The sequence below is a fragment of the Pristiophorus japonicus genome, chromosome 19 (assembly GCF_044704955.1).
Source record: "Pristiophorus japonicus isolate sPriJap1 chromosome 19, sPriJap1.hap1, whole genome shotgun sequence".
NCBI classification, from domain to species: Eukaryota; Metazoa; Chordata; class Chondrichthyes; family Pristiophoridae; genus Pristiophorus; species Pristiophorus japonicus.
In genome coordinates, this window is record NC_091995.1 from 88,279,360 (window position 1) to 88,301,495 (window position 22,136).

Below are 22,136 nucleotides of genomic sequence, written 5' to 3' on the forward strand. Positions count from 1 at the left end.
CACGGCCTCGCCCCTCCCTATCTCTGTAATCTCCTCCAGCCCCACAACCCCCCGAGATGTCTGCGCTCCTCTAATTCTGCCCTCCTGACCATCCCTGATTACAATCGCTCCACCATCGGTGGCCGTGCCTTCAGCTGCCTGGGCCCCAAGCTCTGAAATTCCCCCCGTAAACCTCTCTGCCTCTCTTTCCTCCTCAAGACGCTCTTTAAAACATACCTCTCTGACCAAGCTTTTGGTCACCTGCTCTAATTTGTCCTTATGCGGCTCGGTGTCAAATATTTTTTCTAGTAATACTCCTGGGACGTTTTACTTCGTCAAAGGCGCTATATAAATAAAAGTTGTTGTTGTAAGAACTTTTTCCCTTTAAAAACTTTTTACCTTTGACAACTTTTTCTACCTTTAAGAACTTGGCAACTTTGCCTTCACCTGAACGTAGCGAGCATCTGATTGGCGGATGTCAGGTTGAGTAATCCGAGAGTATTCTGTGCATTGTTTTTTTTCCCTTCCTTCTCCTACACCTGACTCTTCGGGAAGGGGGAAAAAAACAAGAGATGGTGGTTTGTAATCGTTAGACAAGTTGCTTCAACCTGCTGAGGAATCCGGGGTTCATTCATTTGGGGAAAATCTCCCTCGCTTTGAAACTGACCCGAAATTGGACAACACGCGAAGTTCTTGTGAGTTGGACACTTTTTTTTTTAAAAAGTGATTGTTTCGTTTGAGTGAGAAGTGCGTGGAAGTGAAAGGGGGCGATCTGTCTCTGCCTTTCCTCTCTCGGTTACTGAACCAACCCCTGAATTGTTGTATTTAAAAAAATCTTCAAACCATTTTTGAGCTACTTTTAAGCGAGAGACAAGGGAACATTTACCCATGTAAATTGACTCCGCTGTTAAACCAGATTGTCTGGTTTTTCCTTTCTCTCTTTCATTTAATGCTGTATATAATTTTTTTGTTATGACCCCCTTTGGGAAAATAGATATTTTCTCTGTCTCTGTACTGAGTGTTTTTTTCCACACGCACCCCAGGTCATTAATCCAGGCGACAGTAACAGCAGTTGATATTATTCTATCTATTCTTTTTTAAAGAATTCCTTGACTTGTCGGGACCCCAGTAAGTCTGGGGCAAGGCCGTGGGTGCGTCCGGGCTTGTTCAAGCAGGGGGAGAGAAATCCTGGCTCGTTGGGTTTATATGTAACCACTTGGGAGGTTAATTTCTCCTGCTCGGGCGCCGCCGCTTCTCGTTCTGCCATGTCCTGTTTTAACACAGCCCTCCACTTGTTTACTTAAGATGGCATCTCCCTGTTCGGTTGTTGTGCAGACCGTGTGTGTGTGTGTATGTGTGTGTGTATGTGGGGTGGGTGGTCAAACGATATTTAACGTTGAGGAAGAACATTAATCTCATTTTAGTGAATCCATCCTCAGGTATTCCAAATAATATCCTCCTCCCCTCCAGTGCTACCTCGAATTATGCCTTCCAAATAGTCTAGTATATTCCCTCCTCGGTGGGCAGCACACTCGCTTCTGGGTTCAAGTCCCACTCCTGGCACCATCATCATCATAGGCAGTCCCTCGGGATCGAGGAAGACTTGCTTCCACCCTTAGCATGAGTTCTTAGGTGGCTGAACAGTCCAATACGGGAACCACAGTCCCTGTCCCAGGTGGGACAGACAGTGGTTGAGGGAAAGGGAGGGTGGGACAGGTTTGCCACACGCTCCTTCCGCTGCCTGCGCTTGGTTTCTGCATGCTCTCAGCGACGAGACTCGAGGTGCTCAGCGCCCTCCCGGATACACTTCCTCCACTTAGGGCGGACTGGTCTTTGGCCAGGGACTCCCAGGTGTCGGTGGGGATGTTGCACTTTATCTCATAAGACTCCAGTGTAGCTCCTTGGGACGTTTCACCACGTTAAAGGTGCTATAGAAACACAAGCTGTTTTTGTTGTTTACACAGCGTGACCAATGTGGGGACTGGTCTCCCATATAAAGTGGTGGAAGTCAAAACCCCGGAATCGAATTTTAAAAAGACAATTAGATGTTGCAATGTGGTGATGAACTAAAATGAGTCATCTGTAATTATCTTGTGACAAAATATTCTAATATTGTCACAAGCACTCCCTGCAACACTGAGCAATTTCAGTATCTGACCGGAGAGTGTCTTCCTTTTTAGTTCTCCCCCCATATCTTTTGGGTTTTAGTCTGCCAAACCCACTCGTGGTGTCAAATTATTTCCCCCTTTTCCATAAGATATTGAACTAGGAGCAGGAGTAGGCCATTCGGCCCCTCGAGCCTGCTCCACCATTCAATGAGATCATGGCCGATCATCTACCTCAACTCCACTTTCCTGCCCGATACCCATATCCCTCGATTTCCCCCTAGAGTCCAAAAATCTATTGCTCTCTTCAATGACTGAGCCTCCACAGCCCTTTGTGGTAGGGAATTCCAAAGATTCACCATCCTCTGAATGAAGAAATTTCTCTTCATCTCAGTCTTAAATGGCCGACCCCTTTATCCTGAGACTGTGACCCCTGGTTCCATACTCCCCAGCCAGGAGGAAACATCCTCCCTGCATCTACCCTGTCAATCCCCCTCAGAAACTTGTATGTTTCAATGAGATTCACCTCATCATCATCATCATAGGCAGTCCCTCGGAATCAAGGAAGACTTGTTTCCACTCTTAAAATAAGTCCTTAGGTGGCTGAACAGTCCAATACGAGAACCACAGTCCCTGTCACAGGTGGGACAGAGTTGTTGAGGGAAGGGGAGGGTGGGACAGGTTTGCCGCACGCTCCTTCTGCTGCCTGCGCTTGGTTTCTGCATGCTCTCGGCGACGAGACTCGAGGTGCTCAGCGCCCTCCCGGATGCACTTCCTCCACTTAGGGCGGTCTTTGGCCAGGGACTCCCAGGTGTCGGTGGGGATGTTGCACTTTATCAGGGAGGTTTTGAGGCTGTCCTTGTAACATTTCCTCTGCCCACCTTTGGTTCGCTTGCCGTGAAGGAGTTCCGAGTAGAGCACTTGCTTTGGGAGTCTCGTGTCGGGCATGCGAACAATGTGGCCCGCCCACCAGAGCTGATCAAGTGTGGTCAGTGCTTCAATGCTGGGGATGTTGGCCTGGTCGAGGACGCTGGAGGAAAGTGGAGTTGAGGCAGAAGGTCAACCGTGATCTCATTGAATGGTGGAGCAGGTTCGAGGGGCCAAATGGCCTGCTCCTAATTTAGTATGTTCTTGTTCAAGAAGAACAGCTACTTAGTCAAGGTACTCGGGGTTGCAACCTCTCCACTGAGACCCGGCAAGAATTGGGGTGGAAAGTATTTGTTTTGTTGGACGCTTGTAGAGCCTGTTCCTTTTGTGTTGTGAAAATGACGCAGCCTTTGAGGTGCGCGGATGTGTGAATAGTAGGGAATTAGTTTTGGAGCTGTCAGCACGATTGTCAGGCTGAATAGTTTAATTATAGCAGAGGGTGAGAGTTCAGTGGTCTCACTGATGGCAACACCCAATCCCTCCCTCGGAGGGAGGGAGAGCGAGCGACTGGGCCTGAAGCTAGGCACTCGAGGTGAGACAATGGTGCTTCAGCACCTGCCTGTTTGACACTGTAGCTTTAGATTCATTTATCCTCGCTCTGCGTTTATATGGTTCCAACGCAGACCGGGGGAATCACACTCATAGTTGCGAGAGGTCTGAATGTTGAAGGTCTGCCCACGGTAAGTGGATTGATAATTGCGGCCTGCTGGATGGTAAAGCCGTCTTCTTGTGGATAGCCGCGCAGCCCCTCTGTTAGATTTGGGAATTTTTTACTTTTTGTTTGCACAGAGTCATCACGGGCGGCCCCTTGGAATCGTGGAAGACTTGCTTCCACTCTTAGAATGAGTCCTTAGGTGGCTGAACAGTCCAATACGAGGGCCACAGACCCTGTCACAGGTGGGACAGATAGTCGTTGAAGGAAAGGGTGGGTGGGACTGGTTTGCCGCACGCTCCTTCCGCTGACTGCGCTGGCTTTCTGCGATGAGACTCAAGGTGCTCAACGCCCTCCCGGATGCACTTCCTCCACTTAGGGAGGTCTTTGGCCAGGGACTCCCAGGTGTCAGTGGGGATGTTGCACTTTATCAGGGAGGCTTTGAGGATGTCCTTGTAACGTTTCCTCTGCCCACCTTTGGCTCGTTTGCCGTGAAGAAGTTCTGAGTAGAGCGCTTGCTCTGGGAGTCTCGTGTCTGGCATGCGGACAATGTGGCCCGTCCAACGGAGCTGATCAAGTGTGGTCAGTGCTTCAATGCTGGGGATGTTGGCCTGGTCGAGGACGCTAATATTGGTACGTCTGTCCTCCCAGGGGATTTGCAGGATCTTGCGGAGATATCGTTGGTGGTATTTCTCCAATGAATTGAGGTGTCTACTGTACATGGTCCATGTCTCTGAGCCATACAGAAGGGCGGGTATTACTACGGCTCTGTAGACCATGAGATTTGAGGGCTTGGTCTTCAAACACTCTCTCTTCCTCACACAGCACAGAGAGTGCTGACAAATCGACAGTCCAGGAAGAGATGCTGGGAGGTCTGACGGCAAAAGGGAGCTGAATCGGTGGCGATACAGCCACTAGCCTGAGAGGGCCAGGGTGCGAACAGCAAATTGAGGGAGCGCCGCACTGTCGGAGGTGCCGCCTTTCGGATGAGGCGTTAAATCGAGGCCCCACCTGCCCTCTTGGGTGGATAGAAAAGATCCCATGGCCACTCATTGGCTGTAACCCACTTTGAGACATCCAGAGGTTGTGAAAGGCACTATTTTAAGGCAAGTCACCTGAACTTGGGACGTCACAAAGCGCTTTATAGACAATGAAGTACTTTTTTTTTGAGGTGTGATCATTGTTGTGCTGCAGGATGTACGGCTCAAATATGCGTTCCAGTGTTTGGAACTAAGGTATGCAGAAAGTAAAAAGGGAATGTACAAGTTTGCCCTGTCTGGAGATGCCGCTCCTAGAACATAACATAAGAAATAGGAGCAGGGGTCGGCCATTCAGCCCCTCGAGCCTGCTCCGCCATTCAATAAGATCATGGCTGATCCGATCTTGGCCTCAACTCCACGTCCCTGCCCGTTCCCCATAACCCTTGCCTCCCTTATCATTCAAAAATCTGTCTATCTCCACCTTGAATATATTCAATGACCCAGCCTCCACAGCTCTCCGGGGCAGAGAATTCCAAAGATTCACGACCCTCTGAGAGAAGAAATTCCTCCTCATCGCCATCTTCAATGGGCAATCCCTTATTCTGAAACTATGCCCCCTAGTTCTAGATTCCCCTTAGGCCTCAATCAACATCACTAAAGCAGGTTATCTGGTCATTATCACATTGCTGTTTGTGGGAGCTTGCTGTGCACAAATTGGCTGCTGTGTTTCCTACATTACAACAGTGACTACACTTTAAAAATGTGCTTCATTGGCTGTAAAGCGCTTTGGGACGTCCGGTGGCCATGAAAGGCGCTATATAAATGCAAGTCTTTCTTTCTTTCATTATAAGGTGATGTATTGAGACAGTCAGTGTGGTACTGTGCCTTCAGCTACCAAGGCCCTAAGCTCTGAAATTCCCTCCAGCGTTCCCTGTAAAAAAAACGTTTTTGTGCACAGTCCCTTTAATGGGCTGCCCAGGACCTCCAGACCATAGCACGGCCGCACAGCTTACAGTAATGTTGATTCCCTCTCTACCTCTCTTTCCTCCTTTTAAGACGCTCCTTAAAACCTACCTCTTTGACCAAGTTTGTGATCACCTGCGCTAATTTTTATCTCCTCATACTCCTGTGACGTGCCTCGGGATGTTTCACTACGTTAAAGGCGCTATACAAATATAAGTTGTTGTTAAAGACGCTATATAAGTACAAGTTGTTGTTGTTGTTGTTAAAGGCGCTATATAAATATAAGTTGTTGTTAAAGACGCTATATTAGTACAAGTTGTTGTTGTTGTTGTTAAAGGCGCTATATAAATATAAGTTGCTACTGTATTATAAGGTGATTTACTGGGACAGTCGGCGTGTGGTAAATATTATGAGGTGACGTACTCCGTGTGAGTGTGGGCAGAGTTGCCGGGACTTGTTGGGTATCGCAGTGGGTTGAATCAGGCAGAAGCTGTTTATAATTTCGGGGCGTGTCCTCAAACGGTGAGTCATATTAGCCACACGATCTGAAAGCTGGAAAGCAGTGACAGGAAGGAAGCAGCGGGGAGAACAATTCAGTTTTACTTTCGCATCTGTGGTCTCGGTATCGCATTGCGCCGTATTGCGATTACGTAAAGTGAAAAAGCAAAGTTCTGGCTGCTTGTATTCCCCCCCCCGTTATTGTTACCCTAGTGAGGTGCGTTTCTCATCTTATTCTCATCTTCCATATTTCAAAGAATATTTATCCCTCAACCAAGATCACTACAACAGATGATCTGGCCTGTTATCCCATTGCTGTGTGTGGGAGCTTGCTGTGCGTAAATTGGCTGCCGTGTTTCCCACATTACAACAGTGACTACACTCAAAGTACTTCATTGGCTGTAAAGCGCTTTGAGATGTCTGGTGGTCGTCTCACTTTCCCCTTCCCCCCCCCCCCCCCCCCCCCCGCCCCCCATGTGTCTCGGGTCTCACACGATCTCTGAAGCCATTCACTGAGCCAATCAATTGTTTAAGAATGTTTTTTTTTAAATTCAGTGCTAAGCGAAGAAGGCTCATCATCCCTTGGGGAAACGAAAGAGGGGGCAGTAAACGTTCGGACACGATGATGATGGTTTTAGCTCTGATGCCTCCGCAGGCCAAACAGCGACCAAAATCATCGACGGGGTGGGTGGAGGCCGGGGAGTGGTTGGGGTGGGGGGGGGTGAGCGAGCGGGGGCGGGGGCAGTTGGAGGCTGGGGGATGGGGGGGTGAGTGGGGGGGGGGGGTGGGGAGGGATGAGTGGGGGTTGGGGCGGTTGGAGGCTGGGAGATGAGGGGTGAGTGGAGGTTGGGGGTGGGGGAGGTGAGGGGGGTTGGGGCGGTTGGAGGCTGGGGGATGGGGGGTGAGTGGGGGTTGGGGGTGGGGGAGGTGAGTGGGGGTTGGAGGCTGGGAGATGGGGGGTGAGTGGGGGATGGGGGGGGTTGGAGGCCGGGGGGTGGGGAGGGGTGAGTGGGGGTTGGGGCAGTTGAAGGCTGGGGGGTGAGTGGGGGTTGGGGTGGGGGCGGTTGGAGGCCGGGGGATGGGGGTGGGGAGGGGTGAGTGGGGGTTTTGAGTGGGGGTTGGGGCAGTTGGACGCTGGGGGGTGAGTGGGGGTTGGGGTGGGGGCGGTTGGAGGCCGGGGGATGGGGGGTGAGTGGGGGTTGGGTGGGGGCGAGTGGGGTTGGGGCGGTTGGAGGCCGGGGGATGGGGGTGGGGAGGGGTGAGTGGGGGTTGGGGCAGTTGGAGGCTGGGGGGTGAGTGGGGGTTGGGGTGGGGGCGGTTGGGGGATGGGGGGTGAGTGGGGGTTGGGTGGGGGCGAGTGGGGTTGGGGCGGTTGGAGGCCGAGGGATGGGGCGGAGGTCATGTGATGAAACTCCCAGGAATATGTCCAACCCGTGTTGGCGACCCGACTGCTGGAACCACCTGCCGAGGCTCGCAGGTGACGTCTGGTTAGTTGGGTTGAGGAGGCCCGAGGAGCGCCGTCCTTCGGGAGTTAGGACGATGAGGATCGTCGCGCCCCCTTTCGCGGTCGCTGGACACACAGAATGCACCCCCCGCCCCCAATTTCCCCCTCCCTAACCTGTGCTAACTAACACGTGTGTGACTTCTCTCCCTCCGTCCGGGACCAGGGCCTCCAGCATGCTCGCTGACTGGTTACCGCACTTTGTGCTCGCGATGTGGGCCCTCGCCAACGCCCGCCCGACCGCCGCACGGATGCTGACTTGGCCCGGGGGCGCCCGAGGTGAAGGTACGCACGCTTTCTTCTACTTTACCTTTTCTGCGCGTCGACCAAATCTTCCAAAAAGCTCTCTAACCGTTTATTGATGGAGGGATTTACAAAAGGGCTTTGACAGGATTGACATAGAGAAGATGTTTCCACTTGTGTCGGGGGAGAGGGAGAGGCGGGGGAGGTGGCGGGGGAGAGGGAGAGGCGGGGGAGGGGGCAGGGGAGAGGCAGGGGAGGGGGAGTCCGTAACTAGGGGCCAGAAATATAAGAGAGTCACGAACCATGCTCCCTTTAAGCTGCGCAACCACGCAACACTCTACGGTTCCCGTGCAGCCAGCTCATTGGCTTTTAAACAGGACAAGCCGCACATGCCTAGACTAGGCCTCGAGTTTAGAAGAATGAGAGGTGATCTAGTTGAAACATATAAAATTCTTACAGGGCTTGACAGGGTAGATGCAGGGAGGATGTCTCCCCCGGGCTGGGGAGTCTAGAACCAGGGGTCACAGTCTCAGAATAAGGGGTCGGCCATTTAGGACTGAGATGAGGAGAAATTTCTTCACTCAGAGCATGGTGAATCTTTGGAATTCTCTGCCCCAGAGGGCTGTGGAGGCTCAGTCTTTGAGTATATTCAAGACAGAGATCAATAGATTTTTGTATATTAAGGGAATCAAGGGATATGGGTGTAATGTATTTGCTTCATGGGTTCTTTGCTTAAGAATTCATAGCAACACATTGCTATTAAGAACTAGTTGGTTTATTAGCAAAGGTTTAACAATCACACTACACATTACCAGTTCAACTATTTCAGTTGTGCACTTGAAATAAATGCCCCCTGCAAGGGGGGGTCACACTCGAAAATACATTTTTTCTTTGCAGTGACCTTTTTTTTGGAGTGGGGGGTGGGGGAGGAGAGTTTTAGGGCACTAAAAAGAGAAATTATACTGGGGGGAGGGCACTAAAACCAAAAAATTAAACAAATTAAACTTTAAACTTAAATGATCAAATTAAAATTTGGTTGCCAGGGGTGATGATGCGCTCCAGTCCCTCAGGCGCCCACCTCTCGCGGAAGCCCGCGGGCGTACCGGTGGACACCGCGTGCTCCAGGGACACCCTGGCTCGGATGTGACCGCGGAAGAGAGGCAGGCAGTCGGGCTGAACGACCCCCTCGACCGCCCGCTGCCTGGACCAGCTGATGGCCCCCTTGGCCAGGCCCAGGAGCAGTCCTACGAGGAGGCCCTCGGACCTACCCACTCCCCTCCGCACAGGGTGCCCAAAGATCAGGAGCGTGGGACTGAAGTGCAGCCAGAAATTGAGGAGCAGCCTCTTCAAGTAATGGAAGAGGGGCTGCAACCTCGCACAGTCGATAAAAACATGGAACACGGACTCTTCCAGACCGCAGAAATTGCAGGCGGCCTGGGAGCCCGTGAACCGGCTTAAAAACTTATTGCACGGCACTGCTCCGTGCACCACCCTTCAGGCCAAGTCCCTAATAAATAGAGGGAGGACTCCCGCATAGAGTGACTGAACAGCTCAAACCTGTGAGCATGCTCACAGGGGCATACATTGCAATGGGTGTTATGTTCAGAATAACTCCACAAGACTGTATATTGTAAGCTCAAACTGTTGTGACCTTGGTCTCTTTAATGTAACTCCAGAGTGAGGAGGCAACATGGTAGACTGCCTTTTATACCTGCTTGCCCGGGGTGTGCAAGTGACCCTTTGGTCTCCCACAGGTGCGCCCCCTGGTGGCAAGTCTTACACATTGGTAATGTTTACATACATAACAATGGGGATAGTGCGGGAAAGTGGAGTTGAGGTCGAAGATCGGCTCTGATCTTGTTGCATGCTGGAGCAGGTTCGAGGGGTCATATGTTCTTGTACGTGGAATTTTGAATGGGCCGCTTGGCTGCCAAAAAAATTTACAGTGCACATTGGCCATAAATAAAAGATAGTCATTAATAAATCAATAAGGAATTCAGGAGAAACTTCTTTACCCAGAGAGTGGTGAAAATGTGGAACTCGCTACCACAGGGTGTGGTTGAAGCGAATCGTATCGATGCCTTTTAAGAGGAAGTTGGAAAAAAACAACGGCTGAAAGGAGTATGTAATGTATTTGCTTCATGGGCTCTTTGCTGAAGAATTTATAGCAACACATTGTTAAACCTTTGTTAATTAGTTGTTAATAGCAATCATACTACACATTACCAGTTCATCCACCAGGCTCACAACGGCATACCTCATCGTGGATGATCTAAACACAACTGACTGGGGTTTTATTGAGTCTTGTGAACATCATGTGACTGGCTAAGCCACTCAGTGCAACAGCTCTACAAACCCGTGAGCATGCTCACAGGTGCCTACATTGCAGAATAGAAGGTTATTCTGACAAGATGAGATGAAGAAAAGAAGGAAGAGGCTCGTATCGAGCATAAACGCCGGCATGGACCTGTTGAGCCGAATGGCCTGTGTCTGAGCTGTAAATTCCACGTAATATTTCAATTCTTGCAATCTGACTCGAATCACACGGATGCAGTAAAGTGTATAAAATTGATGTATATATTTTTTTCTCATTCCGTGCAGTGTTCCTGGACGAAAGGCACGCCGCTGGCTTCTTGAGCCGGAAGCTGATGTACAATAGCTGGGATTTTGAACTCATCACGCCTGGAAATTTGGAACGGGAATGCAATGAGGAACTGTGCAACTACGAGGAAGTGCATGAAATCTTCGAGGACGATAAGAAGACGGTAAGCCTCATCCCGGGGGTTGTCGGGCTGCGACGCTTCACCGAGCGTTGGGAATGTCTCTGATGGGAGTGACGACGACAATTTGCAATTACATAGTGCCTTGTACAGCAAACTCCAACAGTGCAGCACTCCCTCGGAACTGCACTGAGAGTGTCAGCCCAGGTAACGTGCTCTGGCACTGTAATGTATTTACTTCATGGGTTCTTTGCTTAAGAATTCATAGCAACACATCGCTATTAAGAATTAGTTGGTTTATTAGCAAAAGGTTTAACAATCACACGACACATTACCAGTTCAACTATTTTAGTTGTGCACATTAAACAAATGTCCCCTGCAAGAGGGGGGGGTCACACTCCAAAATACATTTTTTCCAGTGCCCCTTTAAAATTTTTTTTTAGGACACTAAAATCAGAAATTATACAAGTGTCCCCTGGCTAAAAGGGTGGGGGGGGGGGGGCAGTAAAACTGGCAAATTAAACAAATTAAACTTTAGACATTGGTGGCTATGCCTTCAGCTGGCTGGGCCGTAAAGTCTGGAATTCCTTCCCTAAACCTCTCCGCCTCTTTACACCTCTCTCTCTCTCCTCCTTTTAAGACGCTCCTTATACCTACTTCTTTAACCAAGCTTTTGGTCACCTGTCCTAATATCTCTTTATGTGGCTCGGTGTCAAATTTTGTTCGATAACGCTCCTGTGAAGCGCCTCAGGACTTTTTACTACGTTAAAGGCGCTATATAAATATAAGTTATTGTTGAAGTACTGGGCATAGTGTATTTGTTATGTTGACAAATATGACAGCCGTTACATGCTAGGATTTTTATTAAAGGCCATTTAATCTGTAGTGTTTTTTTTGGTAGTGTCTTGTGGGTTTGGTTAATTTGGATGCTACCTGGGATGAGAGGGCTGTCTTATGAGGAGAGATTGTGTAGACTGGGCCTATACTCTCTGGAAGAATGAGAGGTGATCTCATTGAAACATACAAGATTCTGAGGGGCATTAATAGGGTAGATGCTGAGAAGTTGTTTTCCCCTGGCTGGGGAGTCTAGAACCAGGGGTCACAGTCTCAGAATAAGGGATCGGCCATTTAGGACTGAGATGAGGAGAAATTCTTCACTCAGAGGGTGGTGAATCTTTGGAATTCTCTGCCCCAGAGGGCTGTGGAGGCTCCGTCTCTGAATATATTCAAGGCTGAGATAGATAGATTTTTGGAGTCGAGGGGAATCGAGGGATATGGAGATTGGGTGGGAAAGTGGAGTTGAGGTCGATGATTGTGAGCTGATCAACCTTTGTACACAGGAACAGGAGGATGCCTTTCAGTCCCTCGAGCCTGTTACACAGGAACAGGAGGAGGCCATTCAGCCCCTCGAGCCTGTTACATTAGGAACAGGAGTAGGCCTTTCAGCCCCTCGAGCCTGTTTCACAGGAACAGGAGGAGGCCATTCAGCCCCTCGAGCCTGTTACATTAGGAACAGGAGGAGGCCTTTCAGCCCCTTGAGCCTGTTACATTAGGAACAGGAGGAGGCCTTTCAGCCCCTCGAGCCTGTTTCACAGGAACAGGAGGAGGCCATTCAGCCCCTCGAGCCTGTTACACAGGGAGAGGAGGAGGCCATTCAGCCCCTCGAGCCTGTTACACAGGGACAGGAGGAGGCCTTTCAGCCCCTCGAGCCTGTTACACAGGAACAGGAGGAGGCCTTTCAGCCCCTCGAGCCTGTTACACAGGATCAGGAGGAGGCCATTCAGCCCCTCGAGCCTGTTACATTAGGAACAGGAGGAGGCCTTTCAGCCCCTCGAGCCTGTTTCACAGGAACAGGAGGAGGCCTTTCAGCCCCTCGAGCCCATTTTTCCCCATTCAATTAGATCATGGCTGATCTGTATCTTAAATCCATTCACCCACCTTGGCTCCGTATCCTTCAAAACCCTTGCCGAACAAAAATCTTATCAATCTCAGTTTTCAAATGTTCAATTGTGTCCCGGCCTCCACAGGTTTTTGGGGGACAGAGTTCCAGATTTCCGCGACCCTTTGAGTGAAGTAATTCTTGCTGCCATCACCCCTGAATAGCCTGGCTCTAATCTTAAGGTTATTTTATTATTCAAACTGATGATGTGCGTGTGTTTTTTTTTGCAGGAAGAGTTTTGGAAGAAATACATGCAAAACCAGCAACCAGGTAAGCACCACCAGAGTGCCATGTATCTCCAGGTCCGTGGCCAACTTTGGTACGATTCACGTAAGCTACGGATTTTTAGTTAAGGTAGGGTTGGGCTGTAGCTGTGACTGAAGCCCAGTTCTGGGCACCGCATGTCGGGAAGGATGTGAAGGCCTTGGAGAGGGCTGTGGAGGAGATTTACTCGAATGGTTCCAGGGATTGGGGGACGTCAGTTGCGTGGAGAGACTGGAGAAGCTGGGGTGGTTTTTGTTGTGTATGGAGAAAGAGTCCGACTGAACACTGTGAGCTCAAAGTAAAGTGTGACCTTCGTCTTTTATTGCAGGTCTCCAGAGTGCCCCTCCAACCTGTGAGGCCTCCTTAAATACCTGTGCTCCCAAGGGATTATGGGATCCCTTGGGACTGCAGTGGATGAGCCCTCTGGTGGCTGAACAGAGTAAATACAAGTTTACATATATAACAGTTCTCCTTGGAGCAGAGAAGGTTAATGGGAGATTTGATTGAGGCGTTCAAAATTCATGAAGGGTTGTGATGGGGTAAATGAGGAGAAATGGTTTCCAGGGGCAGAAGGATCAGTAACCAGAGGACACACCGATTTAAGGTAATGGGTAAAAGAACTGGAGGCTACATGAGCAAATCATTTCTTACACAGCTAATGATTACGATCTAGAATGCACTCGCCTGATAACTTTTAAATACAGGTTGAACCTCCCTTATACGGAATCTTCGGGACCTGGCCTCTTCTGGATAAGGGATTTTGCCGGATGGGAGGTGGTCACGTTAACTTGGATGGTACAGCTACTGAACAAGGGGATATTGGGGCTGGCTGGCTTGGGGCTGGGAGTGCGGCAGAGAGATCATGGGGGGGGGGCGGTGGATCGCGGGGTCAGGCCAGCGATTGCGGGAGTCGGTAGTGAGGAAGAACTTCACTTTGTTCATGTCGGAGTTCTGCGCAAGCGCCACCTGGTGGCCGAGAATGGTGCCGGACGAGGGGTGGTTCCGGATAAGAGAGTTCTGGATCAGGGAGGTTCACATTCAAACCCTCGCATTCAAAAGAGAATTAGGTAAATAGTTGAACAGGCAGCCATTGCAGGGCTATGGGCAATGTTCCCTGGAAGCTGCATGGTTTCGCTGATGTGCAGTGTCCGAAGTTCCATGCAGGGCCGCTCATTGTAAAATCCGCCGCACATGCGCAAACTTTGTTTGAGCCGCGGGGAAATTTAATGTGGACCATTCATGGTGCCGGGGGGAGGGGGGGGGGAATTAGAGAGAACATTGGTTATGGGAAAAGAGCAGGGGGAAGAGGGATCAATTGGACAGCTCTTTCAAAGAGCCTGTACAGGCACGATGGGCCGAATGGTCTCCTTCTGTGCTGTGTCATTCTCTGATTCTGTGCTCAGCCAGCCTGTCCGGCCTAGCGGTGCGACCTCCCTCCGCATCCGCTGCAGAAATCCGCATCCATTACCTCTAGACTTGACTGTTCCAACGCACTCCTGGCTGGCCTCCCACATTCTACCCGACGTAAACTAGAGGTGATCCAAAACTCGGCTGCCCGTGTCCTAACTCGCACTAAGTCCCGCTCACCCATCACTTGTGCCCCGTGTCATAACTCGCACCAAGTCCCGCTCACCCATCACCTCCTGTGCCCCGTGTCCTAACTCGCACCAAGTCCCGCTCACCCATCACCCCCTGTGCTCGCTGACCTACATTGGCTCCCGGTTAAGCAATGTCTCGATTTCAAAATTCTCATCCTTGTTTACAAATCCATGGCCCTCGCTCCTCCCTATCTCTGTAATCTCCTCCAGCCCCACAAACCCCCGAGATGGCTGCGTTCCTCTAATTCTGCCCTCCTGAGCATCCCTGATTATAATCGCTCCACCATCGGTGGCCGTGCCTTCTGTTGCCTGGGCCCCAAGCTCTGGAACATCTCGCTAAACCTGTCCGCCTCTCGACCTCTCTTTCCTCCTTCAAGACGCTCCTTAAAACCCACCTCTTTGACCAAGCTTTTGGTCACCTGCGCTAATTTCTACTTCTGCGGCTCGGTGTCAAATTCATTCTCTGCAACTGCTCCTGTGAAGCGCCTTGGGACGTTTTACTACGTTATATAAATACAAGTTGTTTTTGTTGACTGCTCACAGTGAGCAAAAACTCAGCTCCTCCTCTGCCCCACCCACTGGGGCCTCGTTCCTCCCCCACCGGTGAACCGCCGAGTGATAAAGACCACGATTGTCTCTGGCGGGATCATTGGTCGCCATTGAGCTGATTGATCTGGCCTGGGGCATCAGTTCAGGTGCAGCAGGTCGTCCAAGCATCCCTGGGGGTAAATTGCATTTCTATAGCGCCTTTCACCACCCTCGGGATGTCCCAAAGCGCTTTACGGCCAATGAAGTACTTTTTCAAGTGTAGTCACTTTTATAATGTGGGAAACGTGGCAGCCAGTGTGCACTCAGCAAGCTCCCGCAAACAGCAATGTGATAATGACCCAGATAATCTTGTTTTAGTGGCGTTGATTGAGGGATAAATATTGGTCGCAGGACACTGGGGATAACTCCCCTGCTTTTCGAAATAGTGCTGTGGGAACTTTTCCGTCCACTTGAGATGGAAGACGCGTATCGGTTTAACGTCTCATCCAAAAGACGGCACCTCCAACAGTGCAGCACTCCCTCAGCACTGCACTGGGAGTGTCAGCCTGGATTTATGTGCTCAGGTCTCTGGAGTGGGACTCGAACCCACAACCTTCTAACTCTGAGGCGAGAGAGTGTGCTGCCCACTGAGCCACGGCTAGGGGAAGGGTTTGCCTTTGCTATCTAATTTCGGAAATGTAACCAGTCCTCGTGCCGCTTGAAGGTGATGCAGTTCCTCGCGGTTTTATACGAACATAAGAACATAAGAATTAGGAACAGGAGTAGGCCACCTAGCCCCTCGAGCCTGCTCCGCCATTCAACAAGATCATGGCTGATCTGGCCGTGGACTCGGCTCCACTTACCCGCCCGCTCCCCGTAACCCTTAATTCCCTTATTGGTTAAAAATCTATCTATCTGTGACTTGAATACATTCAATGAGCTAGCCTCAACTGCTTCCTTGGGCAGAGAATTCCACAGATTCACAACCCTCTGGGAGAAGAAATTCCTTTTCAACTCGGTTTTAAATTGGCTCCCCCGTATTTTGAGGCTGTGCCCCCTAGTTCTAGTCTCCCCGACCAGTGGAAACAACCTCTCTGCCTCTATCTTGTCTATCCCTTTCATTATTTTAAATGTTTCTATAAGATCACCCCTCATCCTTCTGAACTCCAACCAGTAAAGACCCAGCCTACTCAATCTATCATCATAAGGTAACCCCCTCATCTCCGGAATCAGCCTCGTGAATCGTCTCTGTACCCCCTCCAAAGCTAGTATATCCTTCCTTAAGTAAGGTGACCAAAACTGTGATATGGACACCAAAATAAGGTGACCATATCACTGTGTCGTCCACGGCTAGCGATTGGAAAGTGTGTTTCTCTGATGTTTGGTGAAGGTGGGGCCCCGTTTAACGCGAGGTTTTCCTTGATTCACATTGGGCCTGTACTCCTTGGAGTTTAAAAGAATGAGAGGTGATTTTATTGAAACGTATAAGATTCTGGGGGTGGGCTCGACAGGGTAGATGCAGAGAGGATGTTTTCCCCTCTAGAATCGAGAACTAGGGGGCATAGTTTCAGAATAAGAGGTCGCCCATTTAAAACGGAGATGAGGAGGAATTTCTTCTGAGGGTTGTGCATCTTTGGAATTCCCTGCCCCAGAGAACAGTGGAGGCTGGGTCATTGAATATATTTAAGGTGGAGATAGACAGATTTTTGAACGATAAGGGAGTCAAGAGTGCGGGCAGGGAAGTGGAGTTGAGGCCAGGATCAGGCCAGCCATGATCTTACTGAATGGCGGAGCAGGCTCGAGGGGCCGAATGGCTGCCTCCTGCTCCTATTTCTTAAGTTCTTGTGTTCCTTCCCGCTCTGGGTCGAGCTTTGGATTGAGTCTGCCTTGTGTGTTCCGCAGGAGGCCCCACTGCTCACCGGTTCGACGTAGCCGGCCTGGTGGCGGGTTTGATCGGAGGCTTCATCCTCATCATCCTCTTCGGACTGCTCATCGTCTACCTCTGCAAAGAGCGAGGGAAGAGAACCGACAGGTCGGTATCTGACTCTAAACCAGAGGCATGTCCCGGAGAGGGGAAGTTAGGGGTGGTGCGTTCTGGGAGGGGGTGGTCTTTGTAAAAAAAATATATATATATTCATGTGATGTGAGCGTCGCTGGCAAGGCCGGCATTTATTGCCCATCCCTAATGGCCCCTTGAGAAGGTGGTGGTGAGCCGCCTTCTTGAACCGCTGCAGTCCCGTGTGGTGAAGGTGCTCCCACAGTGCTGTTAGGGAGTTCCAGGACTGTGACCCGGAGGCGATGAAGGAACGGCCGACATACGTCCTTGTCATTTTGGGTTTTGGAACTTTAAACCCCAGCAGTAAGCGTGTGCACACTTTGAAAGAAAGGGACAATACTTGCATTTCTCTAGCGCCTTTCGCGACCACCGGACGTCTCAAAGCGACCAACAGCCAATTAGGTACTTTTCTGAATTGTCGTCACTGTTGCAATGTGGGAAACGCGGCAGCATACTCACAGGTGCATCCGTCAACACCTTGAAGAATGGTCGCTCGGGTTACCCAACGCTTGCATTCACACCCCTCCCTCCCCGCCTAAGTCAGGAGAGTTGGGGAGTGGCGGTGGGGGTTGCAATTTGGGGCGAGCAGGAGCTGAACGAGAACCTCGACTGGAATCGTGTGAGGGAGCGGGAGCAAGAATGTCCTCCGGTCCGCGGCATTTCCTCCCCCCCCTCGCGTTTCTAACTCCCTCCTTCCTCTTTTTCTTCCAGACCGCCCAACTACCGAACGCGAGCCCTGGTGCCGACCAGCCAACCAGTTGCCGGCCCAAACGAAGAGCTGCCCCTGACGGCCCTGGGGGCAAGCGCCCCCGGACTGCCATCGTACGAGGAGGCACTGAGAAAATCGGGACATTATGACTCCGCTCCCCCACCGTACACTGGGTCCGTACACTCGCTTATCCCTCTTCTTCTTATTTATTTTTTTTTTTTGAAAGCTGTTCGCAAGCAAATTTAGTCTCAATGAGTAAATCTCTGGAACCCCCCTGGTTGGTAACGACACTGTGGCACCGTGACCCTGAAGTCGCCTCGTCTGATTGGACGTATTGCTGGAGGTGCCGTCGCAGGACTTTGTGCCTCCAACAGGCCCCGCCATTGGCCGCCCGACACACCCATCGTCGCGGCGCCCCGCCTTCCCACAGCCAATTGGAAAGCGAATAGACTCTTTGTTACCCGATTGGTTGATTTTCTGACTGAGTGTCAAACAGCTGTTTTCCCACACCCCCCCCACATCTCAGATATTTATTACTAATAACTAGCGTTATTGAAGAAAAATAATTTAAACGCCCAATTTTTTTTTTTAATGCCCCTTGAGATTTTTCTCCTGGGTTGCAAACTCTCCAGGACGATCCCAGAGACTCCAGAACAACCCTACCTTAAGGGCTCAGGGTTCAATCTCCAGTCTGTGCTGATCAGCAATAAGTTACCATGGCAATTGGGAGAGGAAAAGCCTGAGGCCTTGACCCTGATGACCTTTTGCTGGAAGATGTTTATATGAGTTTTTTTTTTTATTCGTTCCTGGGATGTGAGCGTTGCCGGCATTTATTGCCCATCCCTAATTGCCCCTTGAGAAGGTGCCGCCTTCTTGAACCGCTGCAGTCCCGTGTGGTGAAGGTGCGCCCACAGTGCTGATACTGAGCTGTATGAGGGGCCGAGATAGAGTGGATAGGGAGGACCTGTTTCCCTTAGCAGAGGAGTCTCCAACCAGGGGGCATAGTTTTAAAGTAATTTGTAGGAGGTTTAGAGGGGATTTGAGGGGAACCTTTTTCACCCAGAGGGTGGTGGGGGTCTGGAACTCACTGCCTGAAAGGGTGGTAGAGGCAGAAACCCTCACCACATTTGGATGTGCACTTGAAGTGCTGTAACCCACAGGGGCTACGGACCAAGAGCTGGAAAGCGGGATCCGGCTCTTTGTCGGCCGGCACAGACACGATGGGCCGAAATGGCCTCCTTTCATGTCGTAAATTTCTGAGTCTATGATGCTGTTCGGGAGGGAGACAATGAAGGAACGGCCGATATATTTCCAAGTCTGGATGGTGTGTGACTTGGAGGGGAACGTGGAGGTGGTGGTGTCCCCATGCGCCTGCTGCCCTTGTCCTTCTAGGCGGTAGAGGTCGCGCCTTGTCTTTCTAGGGGGTAGAGGTCGTGGGTTTGGGAGGTGCTGCCGAAGAAGCCTTGGCGAGTTGCTGCAGCGCATCGTGTAGATGGTGCACACTGCAGCCACGGTGCGCCAGGTTGAATGAGGTCGGCTGTGATGCCTCCTGCTGCCCAAACGGGCACATGGCGGAGAACCGATCGGGCGAGGCAGTGGGGGGATAGGGCCCGGTGACCAGTTGTAGTCCGGCGTGAGTCACTTGGGAGCGGAGGGTGTTCCAGAGGGGCCATTGCGTTTCTGAAATTCTTGGCGAGCGGCTAAACTGGTCCTGAACTCTCTGGAGTTTAGAAGAATGAGAGATGATCTCATTGAAACATACAAGATTCTGAGAGGGATTGACCGAGTAGATGCAGGGAGGATGTTTCCCCCGGGCTGGGGAGTCTAGAACCAGGGGTCACAGTCTCAGGATAAGGGGTCGGACATTTAGGAATGAAATGAGGGAATTTCTTCACTCAGAGGGTGGTGAATCTTTGGAATTCTCTGTTCCAGAGAGCTGTGGAGGCTCAGTCTCTGAATATTCAGGGCTGAGATCGATAGAGAATCAAGGGATATGGGAATCGTGCAGGAAAGTGGAGTTGAGGTAGAAGATCAGCCATGATCTTATTGAATGGCGGAGCAGGCTCGAGAGGCCGTATGGCTCCTAATTCTTATGTTCTTATTTGATGCTGTGTATCAATCAGACACCTTTTCTGAGACCGACATTGCTTTCGTTCTTGGGAGCCTGATGCAGTATTTCAGAGTTTAGGATTTGGCCCCTGGGAGAGTCAGAGGGACACTCTGTATCTCCAGAGGGACAGAGTCAGTATCTGTAGGCAGGCTTACCTGTAACGTGTCAATATTTTCAGGCGGGGGTGGGGCGGTCTCTGGAGGGTGGATCAATATTTCTGGGAGGGGAGGCTGTGGGCTCTTGTACAGTAAGAAGTCACCACACCTGGAGTACTGTGTACAGTTCTGGCCTCCTTATTTAAGGAGGCATATACTTGCATTGGAGGCAATTCAGAGAAGGTTCACGAGTTTGATTCCTGAGATGAAGGGGTTGACTTATGTAGAAAGGTTGGGCCGATACTCATTGGAGTTTAGAAGAATGAGAGGTGATCTTATTGAAGATTCTGAGGGGGCTTGACAGGGTAGATGCAGAGAGGATGTTTCCCCTCGTGGGGGAATCTAGAACTAGGGGGGGGGGCATAGTTTCAGAATAAGGGGCCGCCCATTTAAAACGGAAATGAGGAGGAATTTCCTCTCTGAGGGTTGTGAATCTGTGGAATTCTCTACCCCAGAGAGCTGTAGAGGCTGGGTCATTGAATATATTTAAGGCGGAGATAGATTTTTGAACGATAGGGGAGTCGAGGGTTATGGGGAGCGGGCGGGAAAGTGGAGCTGAGTCCGTGATCGGATCAGCCATGATATTGAATGGCGGAGCAGGCTCGAGGGTCCGAATGGCCGACTCCTGCTCCTATTTCTTGTGTACCACCCCCTAACCTGCCCTCCCTGTCTCCGCAGCGGACCTTCTGGGGCGCAACAACCGAGCTGAAACACAGAGATCGATTTGGGACACTTCCTTTTTGCTTCTGATTTTACAATCTGCCGGTGGAGGGGGAGGAGAGAAATCTTGCGACGGGGAGATGGAGGGAAAACACTGCCGGGCAGTATTTCGAGGATCGTAAAACAAATGAAGAAAGAGGAAAAAAAAACACACCAAGCACCCACCCCGCAAGTGTCTGCCATCACCGGGACACGTTCTTCCACAAGGGACTTCGAGAACCAGTCGCGGTTTATATTGTCGCCCACCTCTCCTCTCGCTTTACACACACACTTTGTCATTTCAAACCGAACACTCGATCCTGCCGCTTTGATGTCATCGGTTTTCTATTGAAATATTTCCCCGAGCATAACTCATCGCCGGAGCAACCATCTGCAGTGCACCTTTGATGTTCAGTGAAGCCATTCTGGTGCGAAAATGTTAAACGCTCGCCCGGAATTAAATCTCTCGGGGGGGGCGGGGGGTGTTTTGTGGCTGGTTTCAGTCAAAGTGGGTGTAAGGGGGAGCTACAGTTGGCCTCAGTGCTCTTTCTTCACCCCCCCCCCCCCTCCGCCAAGTTTGGAGGAGCGGAGGGGGAGAGTGAATGGGGCAAGATTTTCATTCATGGTCGCTGTAATGTATTTGCTCCATGGGTTCTTTGCTTAAGAATTCACAGCAACACATTGCTATTAAGAACTCGCTGGTTTATTAGCAAAAGGTTTAACAATCACACGACACATGACCAGTTCATCCACCAGACTCCCAACCACCTGCCCCATCGTGGATCCACCGAACCCAACTGGCTGGGGTTTTATTGAGTCTTGTGAATGTCATGGTGACTGGCTAAGCCACTCCCAACGCAACAGCTCTACAACTATTTTAAGTGGAACATTAATCGGTGGCCCCTTTTGGCAGGGCCACAAATTTCCAAATAAAACTTTGCCGTGAACTTAAAGCAATCAAATTAAAATGTGGTTGCCGGGGGTAACGATGCACTCCAGTCCCTCCGGCGCCCACCTCTCGCAGAAGGCCGCAAGCGTACTGGTGGACACCGCGTGTTCCATCTCCGGGGAAACCCTGGCGTGTCAACGGCTCTACAAGCCTGTGAGCATGCTCACGGGTGCATACATTGCAGCCACTATCCAGTGGTCACCTGTTTTGTGTGTGGCCTTTGGGTGCCCCCGGGCGGGTGATGCGATGGGGTTGGCCACGATGATCTTCTTGGTTGGTGGCCAAAGGTAGGTCCAGTTCCCCAGAGCCACCAAAGGCCAGAGAGCTGTACCTCCAGTGGGAGAAACTATTGGGGGAGCGGGAGGGGTGGGGGGGCAGATCAGTCCATTTTTGGGGGGGAACTGAGGGCTGAAATCACTTGGTTTTTCTTCTCCCCGTGGAAGGTCCAGCTCCTCTGGCCTCTGGATGGGTCACCTAATGCCAGACCCCATCTCACTCTTGCCCCCAAGCTGGGAGATGCACCGCAAAGGGAGTGGAGCTGAGCCCAGGATCAGATCAGCC

General features: G+C 50.9%; 1 protein-coding gene across 1 annotated transcript; it reads left to right on the forward strand.

Moving 5' to 3' along the window:
- The first annotated feature begins 527 nt into the window (after window positions 1-527).
- prrg2 (proline rich Gla (G-carboxyglutamic acid) 2) lies at window positions 528-21,907 on the forward strand. Its single transcript, XM_070862352.1, has 7 exons — window positions 528-674; window positions 7,772-7,890; window positions 10,450-10,613; window positions 12,738-12,777; window positions 16,800-16,929; window positions 17,665-17,835; window positions 20,606-21,907. The coding sequence occupies exons 2-7, from the start codon at window positions 7,782-7,784 to the stop codon at window positions 20,634-20,636; spliced, it is 645 nt and encodes a 214-aa protein (XP_070718453.1). The 5' UTR covers window positions 528-674; window positions 7,772-7,781; the 3' UTR covers window positions 20,637-21,907.
- Window positions 21,908-22,136: the final 229 nt, after the last annotated feature.